This window comes from Bidens hawaiensis, unplaced genomic scaffold (genome assembly GCF_021521415.1).
Source record: "Bidens hawaiensis isolate Kalapana, Puna unplaced genomic scaffold, B.hawaiensis_p1.1 tig00030823_1, whole genome shotgun sequence".
NCBI classification, from domain to species: domain Eukaryota; kingdom Viridiplantae; phylum Streptophyta; class Magnoliopsida; order Asterales; family Asteraceae; genus Bidens; species Bidens hawaiensis.
Genome location: NW_027495162.1, coordinates 117009 through 134669, shown reverse-complemented (window position 1 = coordinate 134669; position 17661 = coordinate 117009). Strand labels below are relative to the sequence as shown.

At 32.5% G+C, this 17661-nt stretch overlaps 1 protein-coding gene, 1 non-coding gene and 1 pseudogene across 2 annotated transcripts; 1 reads left to right on the top strand and 2 right to left on the bottom strand.

The window, feature by feature from the left end:
- Positions 1–353: 353 nt before the first annotated feature.
- On the bottom strand, positions 354–8542 carry LOC143581189 (hyperosmolality-gated Ca2+ permeable channel 2.1-like). Its single transcript, XM_077064019.1, has 10 exons — positions 8249–8542; positions 7271–7414; positions 7141–7204; positions 6491–6700; positions 6245–6418; positions 5223–5521; positions 3443–3722; positions 2254–2529; positions 1416–1649; positions 354–618 (listed from the first exon to the last, which is right to left on the bottom strand). Exons 1-10 carry the CDS (start codon positions 8527–8529, stop codon positions 364–366), a joined length of 2217 nt encoding a protein of 738 aa, XP_076920134.1. The 5' UTR covers positions 8530–8542; the 3' UTR covers positions 354–363.
- A 4175-nt stretch (positions 8543–12717) lies between these two features.
- LOC143581188 (ubiquitin-conjugating enzyme E2 22-like) lies at positions 12718–17661 on the top strand (annotated as a pseudogene).
- TRNAH-GUG (transfer RNA histidin (anticodon GUG)) lies at positions 13099–13170 on the bottom strand. The gene has a single exon. It is a non-coding gene; the product is annotated as a tRNA-His (tRNA).

Genomic DNA, 17661 nt, shown 5'->3' with positions numbered 1-17661 from the left:
ATGAATGTTGCTTGATGCACCAGCTTAATGTTTTTCACTGGCAAGGATAAACAATCTTATTAGTCATTTAAAGACGACAAATCCGAACCATTCATTATAAATGGGTCGATTCGGATTATGTAACTTAGTTAGGGGCTGTTTGTTTACATCTGAATGGAATCATTCAGATGTAAACATCTGATTCATTCAGACTTCAGACTGTTTGGTTTCACACATGATAACATTAATGGTTAAAATTATGTCTGAATCATTAAGACTTATTGTTGTTGCTGAATTGGACAGAGGCTCATTCAGATCTAACTCATTCAAATCTGAATGAATCATACAGCCCCTTAATCTCTTAACTTATATTTAGCATACTAGTTATTTAATTATATTTGATACTTTAAACAAGAAACAAAAATACAACCCGAACCTGGTCTCCTCTTGTTTAGAACTTGTGACTACTGCCTGATTGTCGTCGACGTCATCTTTAGGTACTTCGTACTCAGGTGAAAGTAGATCGGTGGGATGATTACCGGTATATGGTCCAACTCTATTATATGATGATAGTAACCGCGAAAGAACCTCTTCAAGCTTTCCAGAATGCTCATCGTGTCGATCCATCTCAATAAGATCCTACAAACAAGTCATATGATGATGCAAGTATTAAATAAGTAACATATACATAATGCATGACAAAACTACCTCAAATAATATTATAAGAGCATGTTTGGAATTGAGTTTGAAAACAACTTATTGGCCATGGCTTATTGTTTTTTCAAAAAGCAACAAGTTAAAAAATTGTCTGGCAGTCACAAAAATCTTTCTTAATTAGATTTCTAAAAGGGTTAAACAGTTGTTTTCTAAAAGTCACAAATACTGCCTTTTCAAAATGACTTTTTGAATAAGTCAATAAGACGTTTTTAACTTAATTCCAAACATGCTCTAAATATACAAATAAATGTTGAGAAGTGCGAGAACCACATATCATAGTCGTATTTTTTTTTTTTGCCTTTAAATATGACACATGAGACAGCTTTATAACCAGCTACCCACTATCTCATTAAATCATCAATGTGTCCTAGATACAAGTGTTTTATCCGGTACTTGTAGATGTCAACATAAAGTGGTTCTGAGAAGAATGTGTCTCTATATACAAATATATATATATATATATGTGTGTGTGTCCATAAAGTTGAAAATATTAAAAAAATCTATATACATGCTGATTTAAGACAAATATGTTCTACTTATATTGATTAAATAGTCCAAATGGTGAACTAGTAATTGTTACTTATTAAAACTTGGTTTATAAATTCTGAATACTGCTATGATAAAAATATTATATCATATTTTTTTTGTATATTAATGTATAAAAAATAATAAAAGCCAAACTTTGTGTGTGTGTTTTTTGAAGCAATATATATATATACCTGTACAGCTTTGTTTGTAAAAAGTGGTAAGAACTTATGGCGACAATACAAGTTGAAGAGCAAAGTGAAGATAATAAGTATGAATGCAAAGCCTGATGCAGTGCCTAATCTTTTCATTCCAAAGATGATTGAAGCTACTGATTGCATGACTATTAAAGAAAATATTGCAGAGTTATGTGCAATAGGCCAATAACTTCCATTTGTATTGTATCTTGTAATATATACATTCAAAATCTACAAAAAAAAATAAATAAAAAAAAATCATTAGCTTATAGTAGGGGTGGCAAATGTGACCCATAGGTTGAATAAGTTGTATTAAAATGTATATAATGGGTCAGAATGAGTCAAACTAAAAATAGAAAATGATTGAAACGGGTTGACGTTTCTCGAGTTTTTTTTATGGAACGAGAAAAATGGAGAAAACTTTTTAGTATTTTAACTTTTTGATTTATTTCAAGTTATAATTTTTTAATTATTTTTTTGGAATTTTTTAGTTAGGGGTTTTTGAAATCTCAACTTATTTTGACCCATTTCAAAAACCCTCCATTAAAAAATTCAAAAAAAATAATTAAAAAATCATAACTCGAAATATAAATTAAAAACTAAAAAAATACTAAAAAGTTTCCTCCGTTTTCTCGTTCCATAAAAAAAAACCTTCAAGAAATGTCAACCTGTTTTTGACCCGTTTCAGTTACTTTCTTTTTTTAGATTGACTCATTCTGACACATTATATACATTTTAATACAACTCATTCAACCCATGAGTAACATTTGCCACCCCTAGCTTATAGTTATAGACATTGCGCGTAAAATGTTGTAACCAATAGTGCAACGCAAACCTGATTTCGGTACACAAAATAGGCGAAGAAGTAGTAGACGAGAAGAAAAGGTAATATCAGAGGTGCGAGAATGGAAAATGTGAAACCGAGAAGTGCGAACAAAAGGGCCCGTGGAACTTCGGTGTGATAAGGGAAAGTGTAGAGATCACCATATCCTTCTGGTCTCATAAGAACAAATTGGCAAAACCAGTTAACTATAAGTACAAATGGTTGCATTAGTTCATAGGCCAAACTTGCCCAACCAGTTGTCATAATGTATGTCATAAAAAAAGGTGCCTACAAAACAACAAAGAATTATCACACATTTGTCTATACCTGTAAACAAACCAAACGAAAACGAGCATGCCTTTGTTCTTGTTTGTTCGTTTAACTTTAGACGTACACGAACACTTAATCAGACAAATATTTGTGTTCATGTTTGTTTATATTCGTTCATTTAAACCTAAACGAACATTTCACGGACATAAACGAAATGAACATAATTGAATAAAGATAAACGAACACACACAAACATAAATGAACACACTTAAATTTAGGGTTGTGCGTGATGCGGTTCGGTGCTGTTTTAGGCTAAAACCAAACCGAAAACCAAAATATCGGTTTTTGGAGTTTTTGAAACCGTTCGGTTTCGGTTTTTTGGGTTTCAGTTTTCCGGTTCGGTTTTTGCCATTTGAGCTTGAAAATTTTAGGCTGAAAAAAATGTTAGCAAAAAAATAATGAATTTAAGTATAAATAATTTTGTTAGTTGTAAAATAATAGACTGTTATACATATGATCAAAAATATTGGAGTAACATATTTATTAAATTCTTATAAATTACTTAATATAAAATATAAAAAAAAAAACAAAAATGTAGGAATTCGGTTCGGTTTTGTCGGGTTTTTTTACACGCAAAACCAAAACCGAACCGTTAGTGCGGTTTTTACAAAAACACATAAACCAAACCGTCGGTTTATGTTTCGGTTCGGTTTTTTCAGTTTGGATTTTCGGGTTTCGGATCGATTTTTCGATTTCTTGCACACCCCTAATTAACACAAACAAACATATATCAAATATTAAGTAGAAAAATCATCCAAATATAAACATAAATAATATCACTTATGTATTTAAATGATTCCTAGTAGAGATTATTTTCCAATTTCCATGTTCACTCATTTATTAAAAGTACGAACAGAAACAAACTTCTCACCTGACCAGGAACTAAAACACCAAGAAGGGTAGCCATGTCTTTTAAACCCGACACGGTTAATAAATGCATACGGTCCCACCAAGTACCAGTGAAAAGATTGTACAAAAATATATTCCAAAAGAAGAATATAATAACTTTGCAACATGCACTCTTTTTCCTGCCACTACGTGACACAGCTCCTTCAAGTGTAGCAAACATTAACATTACTGGTGGGACCAGCAAAACAAAGAATGTTAGCACCAAACTTGGTAGATACCCGGATATGATATTCACATACTTCCTGCAACATTCAATAAACACTTTTTTTTATTAAGTTGTGTTACTAGGCTCGAGCTCGACTCGTTTAACTTACACAGAGCCTCGACTCGTGAGTAGATTTTCAAGATCGAGCTCGGCTCGGGCTCAGCTCGTTTACTATTTATCATATATTTTTTATATAATTATAATTATTTTTTATATATTTTTTTCTATTATAATTTTATGTATAAAATAATATATATTATACAGCTAATTTTATTTATTTTTTCATTACATATATATATATATATATATATATATATATATATATATTAAATAATAACTATTAAATAAATATTTAAAAAAATTATATAAATGACAGGTTTTTTTAGGCTCCTGAGCCGACTCGAACTTGATAAGTGAAGCTCGGGCTTGATATAGCTCGGCTCGTTTGCACCCCTTGTAGTGTATTTAACATAATCCTTAAGGGTGTAAACGAGTTGAGTTACTTGACATGTGTCATGCAGAGTAAGCAAGAAAATAATAACCAACAAACAATTCTCAAAGAAGAAGAAAATGTATTGAATTATGAATTCTCAAACCATTACAATATGTTCCTTTATAATTTGTTTTTTTTTTTTGGAAAAATATATAATGAAAAAGTATCCAATTACAATAAAGAGACAAGTAAGCAGACAACAAGTTGCACCGCAACCCTCTTTTGAATGACAAAACTGATCATACTCAAAAACAAAGATATGATTCAAAATTTGGCAGGTTTGATAAACTTTTTGATAATAAATAGAAGTAAGTTACGTAATTCATCCGTAAAACGCGTAAGTCTAAATCTACAAAGGCTTAAATGTTGCGAGAATTGAGGAAAAAGTTTATTTGGTGAAATTTTGAGACCTTTACGTCGACTAGACATGGGATTCGTAAAATATACTTGTAACGAGTTTGCTAACTCTTGAATCAGTTCGGAGTTCATTTCATAATCGAGCTTGAACATGAGCTTCACATACCAACCAGAACTAGGCTCACGAGCCTAAACGAGCTTGTTATATGTAAGTCATAATTGTATTTTATGTGATGAAAATATATCTAAATATTATGTATCATTATATAAAAGTTTAGATAAAATAATTAAATTATATAAAAAAATATAACATTTTTTCATAACTATAAAAACAGAAATATATGGATAAATATATTTAAAAATTAATGCTCTTAAGTATTTAAGAAATAATAAACAGCCAAGCCAAAGCTCAAACTCGAAACACTGTTAGCGAGTCAAGCTCGGGCTTATACATATACAGAACTCAAAATGAGCCAAGTTCGAGCTTGAGCCCTTATAAATTAAACAAGCGCAACTCATTTACACCCTCTAGCGCCATGCCAGCGTCACATTCCTAACACGTCGGAATACCTTAAATTCAGAACTCTAAAACTATGCTAACTTTGTATGAAATAATCACATTGTTTCATTATATACATATAAGGAAACCTTAAAGAAACAAATAATGTTTCATTTGTAAAAACAAACCTGTCTGCTATGCCTCTTAGGAATGGAAATGTGGTCTCTAACTGAGCAAGATTACAAAGACCTTGAACTAATGATGTAGGAAGCAAAAACCACACACTGAAGAGTATACTGCCGATAAAAACTAACGTTTTACGGATCCAAAGATACCGATAAGGTATACAAAGGTTAGCCCAATATACATCGTGTGGCTCTGGCGCAAAATCAGTGACCCATAACATAGGATCTTTTGCCTGGATGGTGTGTGATGCCACCATAGCAGCGTATCGGTTCCTAAAAAACACAAATGCAGCTGCACATTCCTGTGTTGATATCAAAAATCTTTAAACCATCGCACAATAATAATAACTAGGCATATAAATGAACCGAACGTTTGGTGAGCTGTTCGTAAACCGTCCGGCGTGAAGTTCGTTTATTTAATAAACGAACGAACATGAACAAAAAATTTGTGTTCATTCATTTATGTTCATAAACGTTCGCTTATGTTTGTTTATTTATGTTCGTTTATGTATTAATAAAAAAATAATTAAATATTATCTGGATGAGCAATCTATTTAAATATTTTATATTCGTTAATTTGTGTTCATTTATGTCCGTTTATATTTGTTTGTGTTCATTTACATTTGTTAATGTATGTTCATTTATGTTCGTTTAGATTTTAAACAAACGAACATAAATGAACACAAATGCTCATTTTTTAAATAAACAAACATGAGCATAAATATTTGTTTGATTAAGTGTTCATGTTCATTTAAAGTTAAATGAACGAACACGAACATGCCCTTGTTCATGTTCGTTCAATTTGTTTACAGGCTTTCATTATTCAAATTGATGAATACATTAATCTCAATCTCTAGGCTCTGCTGATTTTATTTGTGTCCGTTTGTGTTCATGAACCGTTCGTGAACACATTAGTTCCCTAACAAAGGAACATGAACAAGGCCTTGTTCCTGTTCGTTCGTTCGGTTTGTTTACAGCCCTAATAATAACAAAATAAAAATAAAAAGAAAGATAAAAGTCCTAACCAAATCTCTCATATCCTTTTTATTATTATGTTTATGTTTCCTAAAAGTAGATTCCGTTTCAGAAGCGACAATTTTCAAAGGGTTTGATGATGGAAGAGCTTCGACGGTTATAGGTTGAACATATTGAGTTATAGTTGTCTCTGCAAGCACCTTATACATCTTTTCTGTTTCCATCTGTATGAAACCAACGTATGTTATGTGAGTGTTTAATATCTTATTATTCAATCAAGAAACTCGTATGTTTACCATTAACTTCTGAATTGCACCGGATCGATAAACCATTTGGTGTGCAAGATAACTTAAATTATACCAACTGCTAAAATGTTTGCTAACAACTTCACTATACGATTCTCCTGGACTCCATGGGATACCTCGAACAAGAACCGTGTAGTGACTTGGTTTCCTTGGAAACTTTATTGCTTGTTCTAACCTCAACCTTGCAACATTCTTGAACTCCTATCATAACAAACATAGGATCATGTGTGAAACATAGGATCTATTTGCCTTTTTTTTTCGAAGATATATTATTCGATATATTTAGAGCTGGCGTGAGCTACTAGAGATCAGCTCACTGACTTCTCAAAACAACTTGAACTTAAACAAGCTCGAGTTCTAGCTTGACCAGGTTCGTGAACCTAAGGAGACTATTATTTATATAAAATACATTCAATGTAACTTTTATTAATAAACATTATTTTTTATTAAATTATGATGAATATAACTAAAAATATATTTTGTTATCGATATAAAATTGTGATTAGGAATATATAACAAGGACGAGTTTAAGCCTGAAAAAGAATCAACTCGAGCTCAAACTCAGCTCATTTACAGCTTAAAGAAAACATAAATATTATTACATGAAATGATTTAAATAAATGTTGTTTTCGCATCCTTACAACGTATAGAAGAACATAAGCGGAGATAGATATGACATAGAGCGCGAAGAAGTGGGCCCAAAGCCTGAGTGGAGAAAAAGAAAGTAAGAATTAATGGTGACTAATGAATAGTAGTTTTCATGAAGCATACCCCGTTGAGCCTTCCGGAACATTCCTAATGGTAAATATGTCCATCTGCGAATCAGGAGTCGTTTGCTCTATCGCTTGCCCAAACAAGTTCACTGGAAGGACGATAAATATGCAAAGAACGGCTGCAATGGAGAATATCCGTATGCTACACCACAACAAAACAAGAAATAACAATTCTCATAGCTAAAAGTAGTGAAAATCTATGAACATGGCCTTTAACATGTCCACTAGTTACATATGCTGACATGGCGTGTCCGTTGTGTAACATAGTTGACGTGGCATGCTCATTCGTATAACTTTCGCAGCATTTGTCACTTAATGTTACACAATTGACATGTCACACACTCACACACCACCTAAACATTAGACATAAATAATAAAAAATTGAGTGAATTGCGGTTTTTGTCCATGTTTTTTGTCCAAATCTCCGGTTTTAGTCCAATAGTTTCAAATTTGCGATATTCGTCCATATGGTTTCATTTTACTTGCAATTAATCCCGATCCCACTAACCCCATTAAGTCTAGCAGTTAAACCCATCAGCGTGCCCCTCATGTGAGGGGCAATTTTGTCATTTTTTCTCAAATACACCCCAGCCTCTCACGTGAGGGGGCTTTGAATTAGGGTCGGGGTTTATTTGGGGAGAAAAAGGACAAAACTGCCCCTCACGTGAATTGCCGGACTTAACGAGGTTAGTGTGATCAGGTTTAATTGCAAGTGAAATGAAACCACAAGGACGAAAATCGCAAATTTGAAACTATTGAACTAAAATCGCAGATTTGGACAAACCATAGAGACGGAACCGCATTTTACTCTAAAAAGTTAAAAGGTCTAAATAACCTCAATTGTACTACAACTATGTTTTTAAACAAAATATTATTTTGGATCATTTCATATTGAAAAAGTAGTACTAGTAATAATAAAAACGACGACAACGACAACAACAACAAGAAGATAGTAACTAGTAAGTTAGTTAATTACCAGAAAACTATGAGTCCGATAAACACGAGTCCATCTATACCTCCACAAGCATATAGATCATCATCGGTTGCTTCCCACGCTTTAACTAGCCAACCCGCAGACGGGATGAGTCGATCAAAAAAGTAAAGGTTCTTTTGGCCTGGCTTAAGTTGAGCAAGCCTTTGCCCGAAATAAACTTTCAAATTATACGGTTGTTTTCTCAATATCGAATATAGTGAAAAAAAACCAACACAAATCACTATATTGAAACCAGCAGATGTTAGTAAGGCTGGTAAGATCATTTCTGGCTCCTATTTTTCTTCTTCCAACAAAAATATTATCATTAAACAAACTTATGCTTCTTTGAAAGTTGGTTCACACCTAACAAAAAGAATTAAATTTGCAATGAGACAATCATAGATTAAAAGAATTTATCTAACAATGACATAATGAGGCCTGTAAACGAAGCGAACGTTCAGTTGTGAACTGTTTGGCGGGAAGTTCGTTTAATTAAACGAAGGGACATGAACACATCTTTCATTCGTTCGTTTATGTTCGTGAACGTTCGTTTATTTATGCTCCTTTGTGTCCATTTATTTATGTTTGTTTACACATTATCATCATCATCATCGTACTCTGTAAATCCCACCAATAGCAAAGCTATGGTAAGGTCTGAGGAGGGTAAGATGTAGTCAGCCTTACCTCTATCCCGTAGAAATAGAGATGTTGCTTCCGGTGAGACCATTGGCTCGATAGTAGTTTCGCATCAAGCCTTGGACATAAGGCACATAACACTCAACCATCGGGTTATCGGCCGATTGGTGCATGTACCCTTGTCTTTCGGTCATCAACGCCACCACATGATCTCTGATTAACCTTCCGCCACTTTTAACGTTATTTTCACGAGATTTGTAAAATGACGTCAAAATTAGTTTAATTTCACTTTAGCACACCCGGGGGTTCACACATATATACATTATATGCGCGCAGACGTTTACACATTAATAGAAAATTATTATTTATTGTTTATATGAGTCATCTAGTTAATAGTTAAATATTTGTTCATTTGTGTTCGTTTGTTTCCAGTTACGTTTGTTCATATATGTTCTTTTATGTTCGTGTATTGTTGTTCAGTTATGTTCATTTATGTTCGTTTAGATGTTAAAACAAACGAATATAAACAAACAAGAACATGTTCAGTTTTTTTAATAAACAAACAAGAACATGTTCAGTTTTTTAATAAACAAACAAGTACACAAATACTTGTTCGGTTAAGTGTTCGTGTTTGTTTAAAGTTAAATGAACGAACACAAACACACCCTTGTTGGTGTCAGTTCGGTTCATTTACAGGCCTAGACACAATGCTCAACAATACTTGGAACACAAAAGCTTCTAAATGCCAAGTTTAGGGATCAAACCATTTTACCACTACAAATTTCCAAATAATATGTCATAATCTAACATTAACAATAAGAAAACGAAAACGATTGATCATACCCGTATGGAAGTGAACGAATCGTCGCATGAACAAATTGTGCCGAAAATCAAACCGAATGTAACGAATGTAAGGCTATAAGATGGGCTAATGTTTATAAAGGTGAGGTTGATCTTCTTGTTAAGATTTGAGTTTTACGTACATTCATTAATGGCATGAATTAGCTTCATGGGTGGTTTATGATTATGGTTTTAGAAAGAATAACCAAGGATTCAATGAAAAAAAATAATTGTTGATTTCATACGTTTATTGCGGTTTCTTCATTAACAAAGTTGATGGTCATCTTTTGCTTTGTATTTATAGTAAGGCAAATGTATTTATAATAGAATATATATTCTCACTCTAATTCAAAATTATTGTGTAACAATAGATGCTCTAGTCTTATCGTTATTACTTTAATATTTTTTAGATTTTTCACGTTAATAGTTGTTGTATAAGGTCCTAACCCCGTTATATATGTGTATGTTTGTGCGCGCGTGGATGAGTGCATGTGTATATATGTGTGTTCGGATTAGTTAATTGTTACGACGTAAATTTGAACTAGGGTAATAATGATTTCTTTAGTTCATTTTGTTGTTAACAATTTATTATATATTAATAATAATTTGCTATAACAAAATGAAGTAGCATATATACTATTATTCTAGTTCAAAATTATAACACAATAATAGTGATTATTACCATAATTACTGTAATACTTTTATGTGTATGTAAATAACATAATTAGACATAATTAGAAATAGTTAACTTTCCGGGCTAAAAGAATTGTCTAAAATTTATACACATGAGACAAAGCTACATAGTTATTACAAAGCCCATTATTCCACAAAGTAGACTTGAGGCTATGACTAAATTGCCAAATTTAATTTTGGCAAAAATTTAACATCTTCGAATGTTAAAACACTTATGACTAAAATCAACTAAATATATAAAGATCGAATTGCTTGAGTACGCTCGAATTGACTAGTTATGCTTGCACGATAAATGCATCGCTGGTCGCAAGTTGTTGCCGCTCGTCTGAGGAATCCAAGGCCACATTACTAGTGAACCCTAATCATAAGCGGGCGGATTAGCTCGTCTTCGAACGCCACCCAAAGTCTAAAAAGATTGTTTTGTGACATAGTGCTTCAAATCTCTTAGATAAAAAAAATAGCCCTTAGATCATATACACGGGAGGTTACTTTTGTATGTAAAGGGTGGAGAACCCCTTGGGGAACTACCATGTTAACGACGACAATAGACAAGGGTGTGGGACCAGACCTTGTTCCAACCAATCAAATCACCCTCACTATTTTGTAAAAGGACAATTAATAATAATTGTGTTATCAGTTAAGATATTACGCATTTTAAATAAAAAATTAGAAAATACGTCTATGTTGAAGTGATACAAACAAATAACGGTACGTTTTGCACTATTTGGTAATTTGGTCTTAAAAAGCTATTCATGAATCCCACTTTATACGGAATCCAAGACGAAAATGCTAAAGATTTGAGTGAGATAGCAACAGCAATAGCAATTAGCAACACTCGTGGTCGTCCTTTTCGGTCTAATTAGTCTACAAAACATACCTTCTTTCGATGTCACTAATTACTTGGCCTACATCTTCCCACTTGTTACTATTATAACCATTCTTCTGTCTTGAAAATTATTTAGTATAATAAAACTGAAAATCAGTTATTACATTGACGCATAAAGCAACCAGATAACAATTTATGTCGTTGTTCCTTATAAAATTGGTCGACGAGTATATACATATTTCTAAAGACGGTCAATTAGGTTTTATGATTTGGTAATAATAAGTACTGGCTTGTTTTATAAGTATGATGTTTGTTTTTCATTTGTACTCGTATTTAGTAACTTATTAAACATTCCAATAATGTCGTATGAAAAGTACAATATTAAGTAATAGAAACAAATAATACCTAACATTTTATAATCAAACTAGTGTTGTGGGTCCAATTTAGAAAGTAGGCTAGATTAGTTGATATAAGAATACTTTTGTTATAATGAACGTGTGCTTTTTGTTTCTATCGTTTGTTGTTTAAGAAAAGTTTAAGGTTTTGGTGTTATTCCACGACTAAATGCATCGAATGGAATAATTGAATTAATATGACGTTAAGCTTGGTATAGTCGTTACGAATGATATATATATTTTTGTCTGATAATTAAGTTTTAAAAACTGCTTCGAGTATTCATATTTATAACTCGAAGGCTATTTTAACTCGTAAAACAGAATAAGATGTAAGGTAAGAATATAAAATCTTTAGATTTTCACTTTGTTGTAAATTAAATAAGTTTTTGAGGTCTTATTTCTTAAATCATTTAAGTAAACAAACATAGTCATTAGTCAACGTATAATCAAGACATGTCATCAACGTTTATAGATATCATCTTATTAGTTTTTATCGTTTCAAAACATTTTTCATTTGCAAAACTATACAGCTGAAAATGAAATACTTTTTATGCATTCACTTATTTAAGATTGTGTAATGAGTTACCGTCATATCAACAATTCTAGGGGTGGCAAGGGTAGTTAAGGGCAAGCCCGTGAGTGTGGAAGAAAAGCTACAAAAAGTTTTAACCAAATATAAGGAATTAGCTATGACGTATAGTGGAACGCCAACTCCACTACATATTTTCTAATAAGGACATAAAAATAATTATTTATAGATCATGACACTTGTTATAAAGTATGTGACTAGTAATATCATATAGAATTAAAACAATCATGTTTCAAAAGACAACCACGTAAAATGTTGCTATAACATATTATTTTTCAAATTAATAATAACAAATTATCTGGACTCTATACATCACTCTTTAAAAATCACAAGCTACTCATCTCTTTAACATTAATACATCTTTGTGACATCTTCCTCACCATATAAAAACACACACACACATGGTATCCGCTCTTTAACATTCCAAATCTTTTTTTATATGTATACAGTTTTTACGGTTCTCAACATATTATTGATTCTGTAAATGTTAAGAATGGCTTTGTGGAGGTTGATGGAGACACTGAAGACGAAACTAAGGAATTTGAAGATGAAGAAATTGGTTGTTGATGACGGAAGTTCTTCACATGGTTATGACAAGATCGAGAAAAGTGAAAGCTTGAGAGTCGAAATAAGAAGCAAGAAAGCGCGTAAACTTATTGAAGAAACGCTTAGAGCTGCTGATTCTCCAAGAACCACAAAGAGCTACTCTTTTTGAAACCAGTAATATATTGTTGCTACAATATAAACTGAACATATTATTGTTATTATTCTAGTTTTTATTTATGCTTAGTTCATGTACTTAAGTGAAACCAGCAGACAGTTGCCAATGGTATGAAGAAAATAAACATGCAGAAAATTAAATTAAACAAAAAGATGTGGCTGCTGGGATTCGAGCCCAGGTCTCCACGGCCACAACGTGGAATTCTTACCACTAAACTACAGCCACATGACATGTTTACTAAACTTAAACTTTATATACATATAATATATCTAAAATTTATTTTTTTAATGGAAGTAGTTGTAGTGGCTGCAAAGGTTTGAAAAATAGACGATATATAAATCGTCATATCAGTTTCACATGAGATTTTAAACTTTATTAGAGTATTAATCATTTTCTTTTATAACAATAAACCTTTATAAACGAACTTCGAGCCCACATCAAGGTTCGTCCGTGTCTAGCCACATCATCCAGACCACACCCGTTATGGGTACTTGGCTTACATTGTATAATAAATTGTAAATATTTACTGTCGGAATTTTAAATTTTAGATTTAAAACTCTGCTACTTTAAGTTACGTACAAACATGTTTATTTCATTCAAATTTTAATATTTTCATAACTAAATGAATTAACGTATAACCCGCCTGTCTTACCAACTCACCGGTCCGGTCTTTTTTCAAAAACTAGATTTCGTGATAATGTGTATTTCATACAAATTTTTATATTTTCATAACTAAATCAATTAACGTATAGTCCGTCTTTCTTACCAACTCACCGGTCCGGTCTTTTTTCATAAACTAAATTTCGTCATAAGTTACTTAAAATAAAATACGAAACTGCTTTATATTTTAACTTGGATTCACCTTGTTAAGTACTTATATGTATCCTAGAAAAAACAATATACGTAACATGAATAAGGGAATGAAATAGTAAATGAGATTTGAAATAAAATAAATTAACCAAAACATGAAAGTTCAATCCGGCATCGATCTAATTCGCTAATAATTTAGCACTAATAATTTAACAATTTAACAATTTAACACTAATAATTTAATATATTCTTCTATCATTAACAAATTAACCTTTTACAACTTGCAAAACACTAACAATCGTAACAAGTAGTAGCTGATTAAAACTTAAAACACTAAAAATTGATAACAAGTCTTAAAACATTGATATCGATACTGATATTCTGGCCGATATTTTATTGTGGGAGCGATAATCGATATATCACCGATATATGTCGGCGATATCAACCGTATAGCTTAACCGTAAAAATTCTGTAACTGACCTACTGGAAGTTAACAGAAAAATCAACTGTGAATCCTCGGTTTAGGTAGCTTCAATGTCTTAAACCAAATGTCGTGAATACCCATAATTTATAATAATAATAAAATATAGGAATCTTATTAGTATTATTAATATAAATTACTCTTTAAGTTTATTATTAGACACCAACCAAAGGCTCTTTGTTTAAGGTGGTTACTATTTAGTTATCTTGATGTTTTTGATGGTAAAAGTTTAGGAGTATATTGTGTTTGTAGTGAATTGTAAGTTTCTTGAGTAAAGTTTTAGTTTTTTTAATGCAAATGTGATTTGGATTAGGTATACTGGTTTTTATTAATCTCGGCTATCATCTTTTGCTTGCTTGCTGCTAGTCCCAACTAACGAATTGTTGGTAACAGTCTCACCTTTTAACGTATATGTTTCCAACGGCCCGCGACTAACCGAATCCTAACACCGTAAGTAGCCGGAAAAATGCTTTTGGCCGGAAAAGTCACATTTTTTGCCAGAAAAACTCAACCAACCACCACCTTTTGAGCACCACCAACCAATTCCGACGGTGGTTCTAGGATTCCGGCTACCTCAATAATTTACTAGAAAATGTTCTTAAAGGTCCGACCTAAGGTTACAAAGATGTTTGAGATGAAAATGTTGAGTTTTCTGGCAAAAATGTGAGTTTTCCGGCCAAAAACGTTTTTCCGACGACCTGCAAGTAACGGAGTTATTATTCTGTTAGTCACGGACCGTTGGGAACAAATACGCTAAAAGGTGGGACCTTTACCAGCCAATTCGTTAGTTGGGACCGATAGTGACCAAAAGATGATAGACGGGATTAATAAAAACCGATACACCTTTGGATTATGTTGTTTCTTGAAAAAGGAAGAAACTTTTTAGTGTATAATTCATTTATATTATTAGTAGTGACATTTGTTTTCATTGTTTGTTATATATATAACTATTTTGAAGATTGAATAATCTTTGAGTACTGAAAAGGCGAAACCTTGCTTAAATTTGTTATGAAACTACCTTCATTCTAGTTTGTATCAGTTTCTTTCTTTTAAAGTTAACATTTTTAATATTAATGAAAGGATTTTTGTTTACAGGTTCGGTTGAATTGCATTGGTTATATTTCCTTGGCATTTTGATGGTTGATGGTGCGTACCCGAAAAGCATTGTGATCTTGATTTACATACGCTGGTTTTGTGTGTAATCTGTGAGAGATTAAACGTTTTTTTAAACGGGCTTTCTTGCAGGCGACAAATGAAAATCTTCCTCCGAATGTAATAAAGCAGCTTGTTAAGGAGTTGAAGAATCTTGATGAAATCCCGCCACTAGGAATTAAAGTATGAATAAATGATGATGATTTTTCAACAATATATGCAGATATCGAAGGCCCGGGTAATGCATTTGTTTTAATAATTTTCTGGGATTATATTATGAGAATGGTGTCTTTCGCATGAAGTTGATTCTGTCTCGTGATTTCCCACACTCGCTGCCTAAAGGTTCGATTACTGTTCTTTATGCAACGGTTTTGTAATTATTGAAACCTGTTCATGACACGTTTAGTTAGATGTGACAAAAGGGGAGGATCTAACGGTTCGGATAATTAGCCGAAATGAGTTGTGTTGGTCCACCCCTTAACGTTTTTTTTGTCTTTCGTTAGTTGGATTTTTGAATACTTAATGTTTTAAATATACATTATTATTATTATTATTATTATCATTATTATTATTATTATTATTATTATTATTATTATAAATAAAACGATTTAGGAGGTTTTATGTTATGTGAATACACTTTATGTGACTTTTGACTCGTTTAATCTGTTTTTCGTTATTTTAGTTTCAAAGGATGCTTTAGAGGCAAAGTTTAACTCAAGCTGACATGTTTTTATTTCATAAATTATATAAATGTGTTTATGCAATCTGCCCAAATATAAATGTGTTTAAAAATGTGTGTTTTTTGTTTCATGGGAATGTACTAGGTTATTTTCTGACCAAGATTTTTCATCCGAATATTGCAACAAACGGTGAAATATGTGTTAACACGTTGAAACGAGACTGGAACCATAGCCTTGGTTTACGCCATGTTTTAATCGTAAGTTTCGTATTTTATTTATTCATTTTATATTTGTAGTTAGAAATCACTAAGCTTTGTTTTTTCTTATGTCTGATTGCAGGTAGTTAGATGTTTACTGATCGAACCATTTCCAGAATCTGCATAAAATGAGCAGGCTGGCAAAATGCTGCTTGAAAATTAGGAGTATGCAAGACATGCCAGGTCAGCAGCTATTGCCATGCTGTCATAATGTCATTTGTGGTTTTGTTGTTTATAGTTTGAGTTCAAGAAATCTTGGAATAATGTAACCCGAGGGCTGTTCACGGGTCGAGCCCAAGACGAGCCAGGGTGGGTTCGAGCTCGAGCTCAAACTTATGACAGGAAGCTCGACTTGGCTTGAGGTCGAGCTTGAAGTAAAACGGGCCTATGATCGAGCCAACGAGTCGAGTCATGACCCGAGCTGAGCTTAGATCGAGCTCGGCTCAGTAACAAAAATGAGCCAATTTGGTTCAGGTCGTTTCAAATCAAGTTTTTTTAGCTAGTTTTTTTCGAGCTTTTATCGAGCGAGCCACATGCCCGAATTTCAAGCCGCGAGCTTTTTGAACAGCCTGTCGTAACGCCTTTAGAAACCTTGAAAATTTTGCATAAAGTTTTAAACTTTAAAATAAATCTTGACGTATCAAATCATGGTTTAAATAGATCTTGAATAATGCCTTTAGAAATTCTTGAAAATCTTGAATAATTGTTTAGACTTAAAAATATATCTTGAAATATCAAATCATGGTTTAAAAAAAAAAAAACTTGAATCTTGAATAATGTCTTCAGAAATCTTGATAAACTTGAACAAAGGTTTAAACTTTAATAAAAAACTTGAAATATTGAATCATTGTTTAAAAAAATCTCGAATCTTGAATAACGGCTTAGACGAACGCTGAGACTTTAAAGAAGCTTAAAGTATTCTTGAATAATGGCTTATTTTTATATTTTGCGTACTATCGAATAAGAAGTTATCGAAATCTTGAACAATATATGCATATTTACCATGTACAGGTTATACACTGAAATACATGCTCTAAAGCCAAAACAGAAGTTAAAGGCAGGGGCTATATCCGAGTCAACTGCTGCAAACGTTGACCAACAAACGTCTTCTGTTTGCAGCATTGACCCGAAAAATGTAGAATCAGGTGTGGTGGTCCCTACACCTCTGTCCCATTCATTAAACACCGTGAAAGGGGGGAGTTGTCGGGATCACCCGACAACTGCTGCCACCGTGGCCCCAAACGTGAGTGCACATAAGAAAGGATGCGGGTTGGTCAAGGGTCAAACCGATAAAAAGAAGATTGATGCAAGAAAGAAAAGCTTGAAAAGATTGTAG

What these genes read in the sequence shown, in the direction of transcription:
- LOC143581189 (XM_077064019.1), bottom strand. Translation starts at nt 8,529, where the DNA reads ATGATCTTACCAGCCTTACTAACATCTGCTGGTTTCAATATAGTGATT. An exon ending in AAAAGGATATGAGAGATTTG is followed by an intron (nt 5,522 to 6,244) that starts GTTAGGACTTTT and finishes ATATCAACACAG; the next exon opens with GAATGTGCAGCTGCATTTGT. An exon ending in CTAAGAGGCATAGCAGACAG is followed by an intron (nt 3,723 to 5,222) that starts GTTTGTTTTTAC and finishes TGAATGTTGCAG; the next exon opens with GAAGTATGTGAATATCATAT.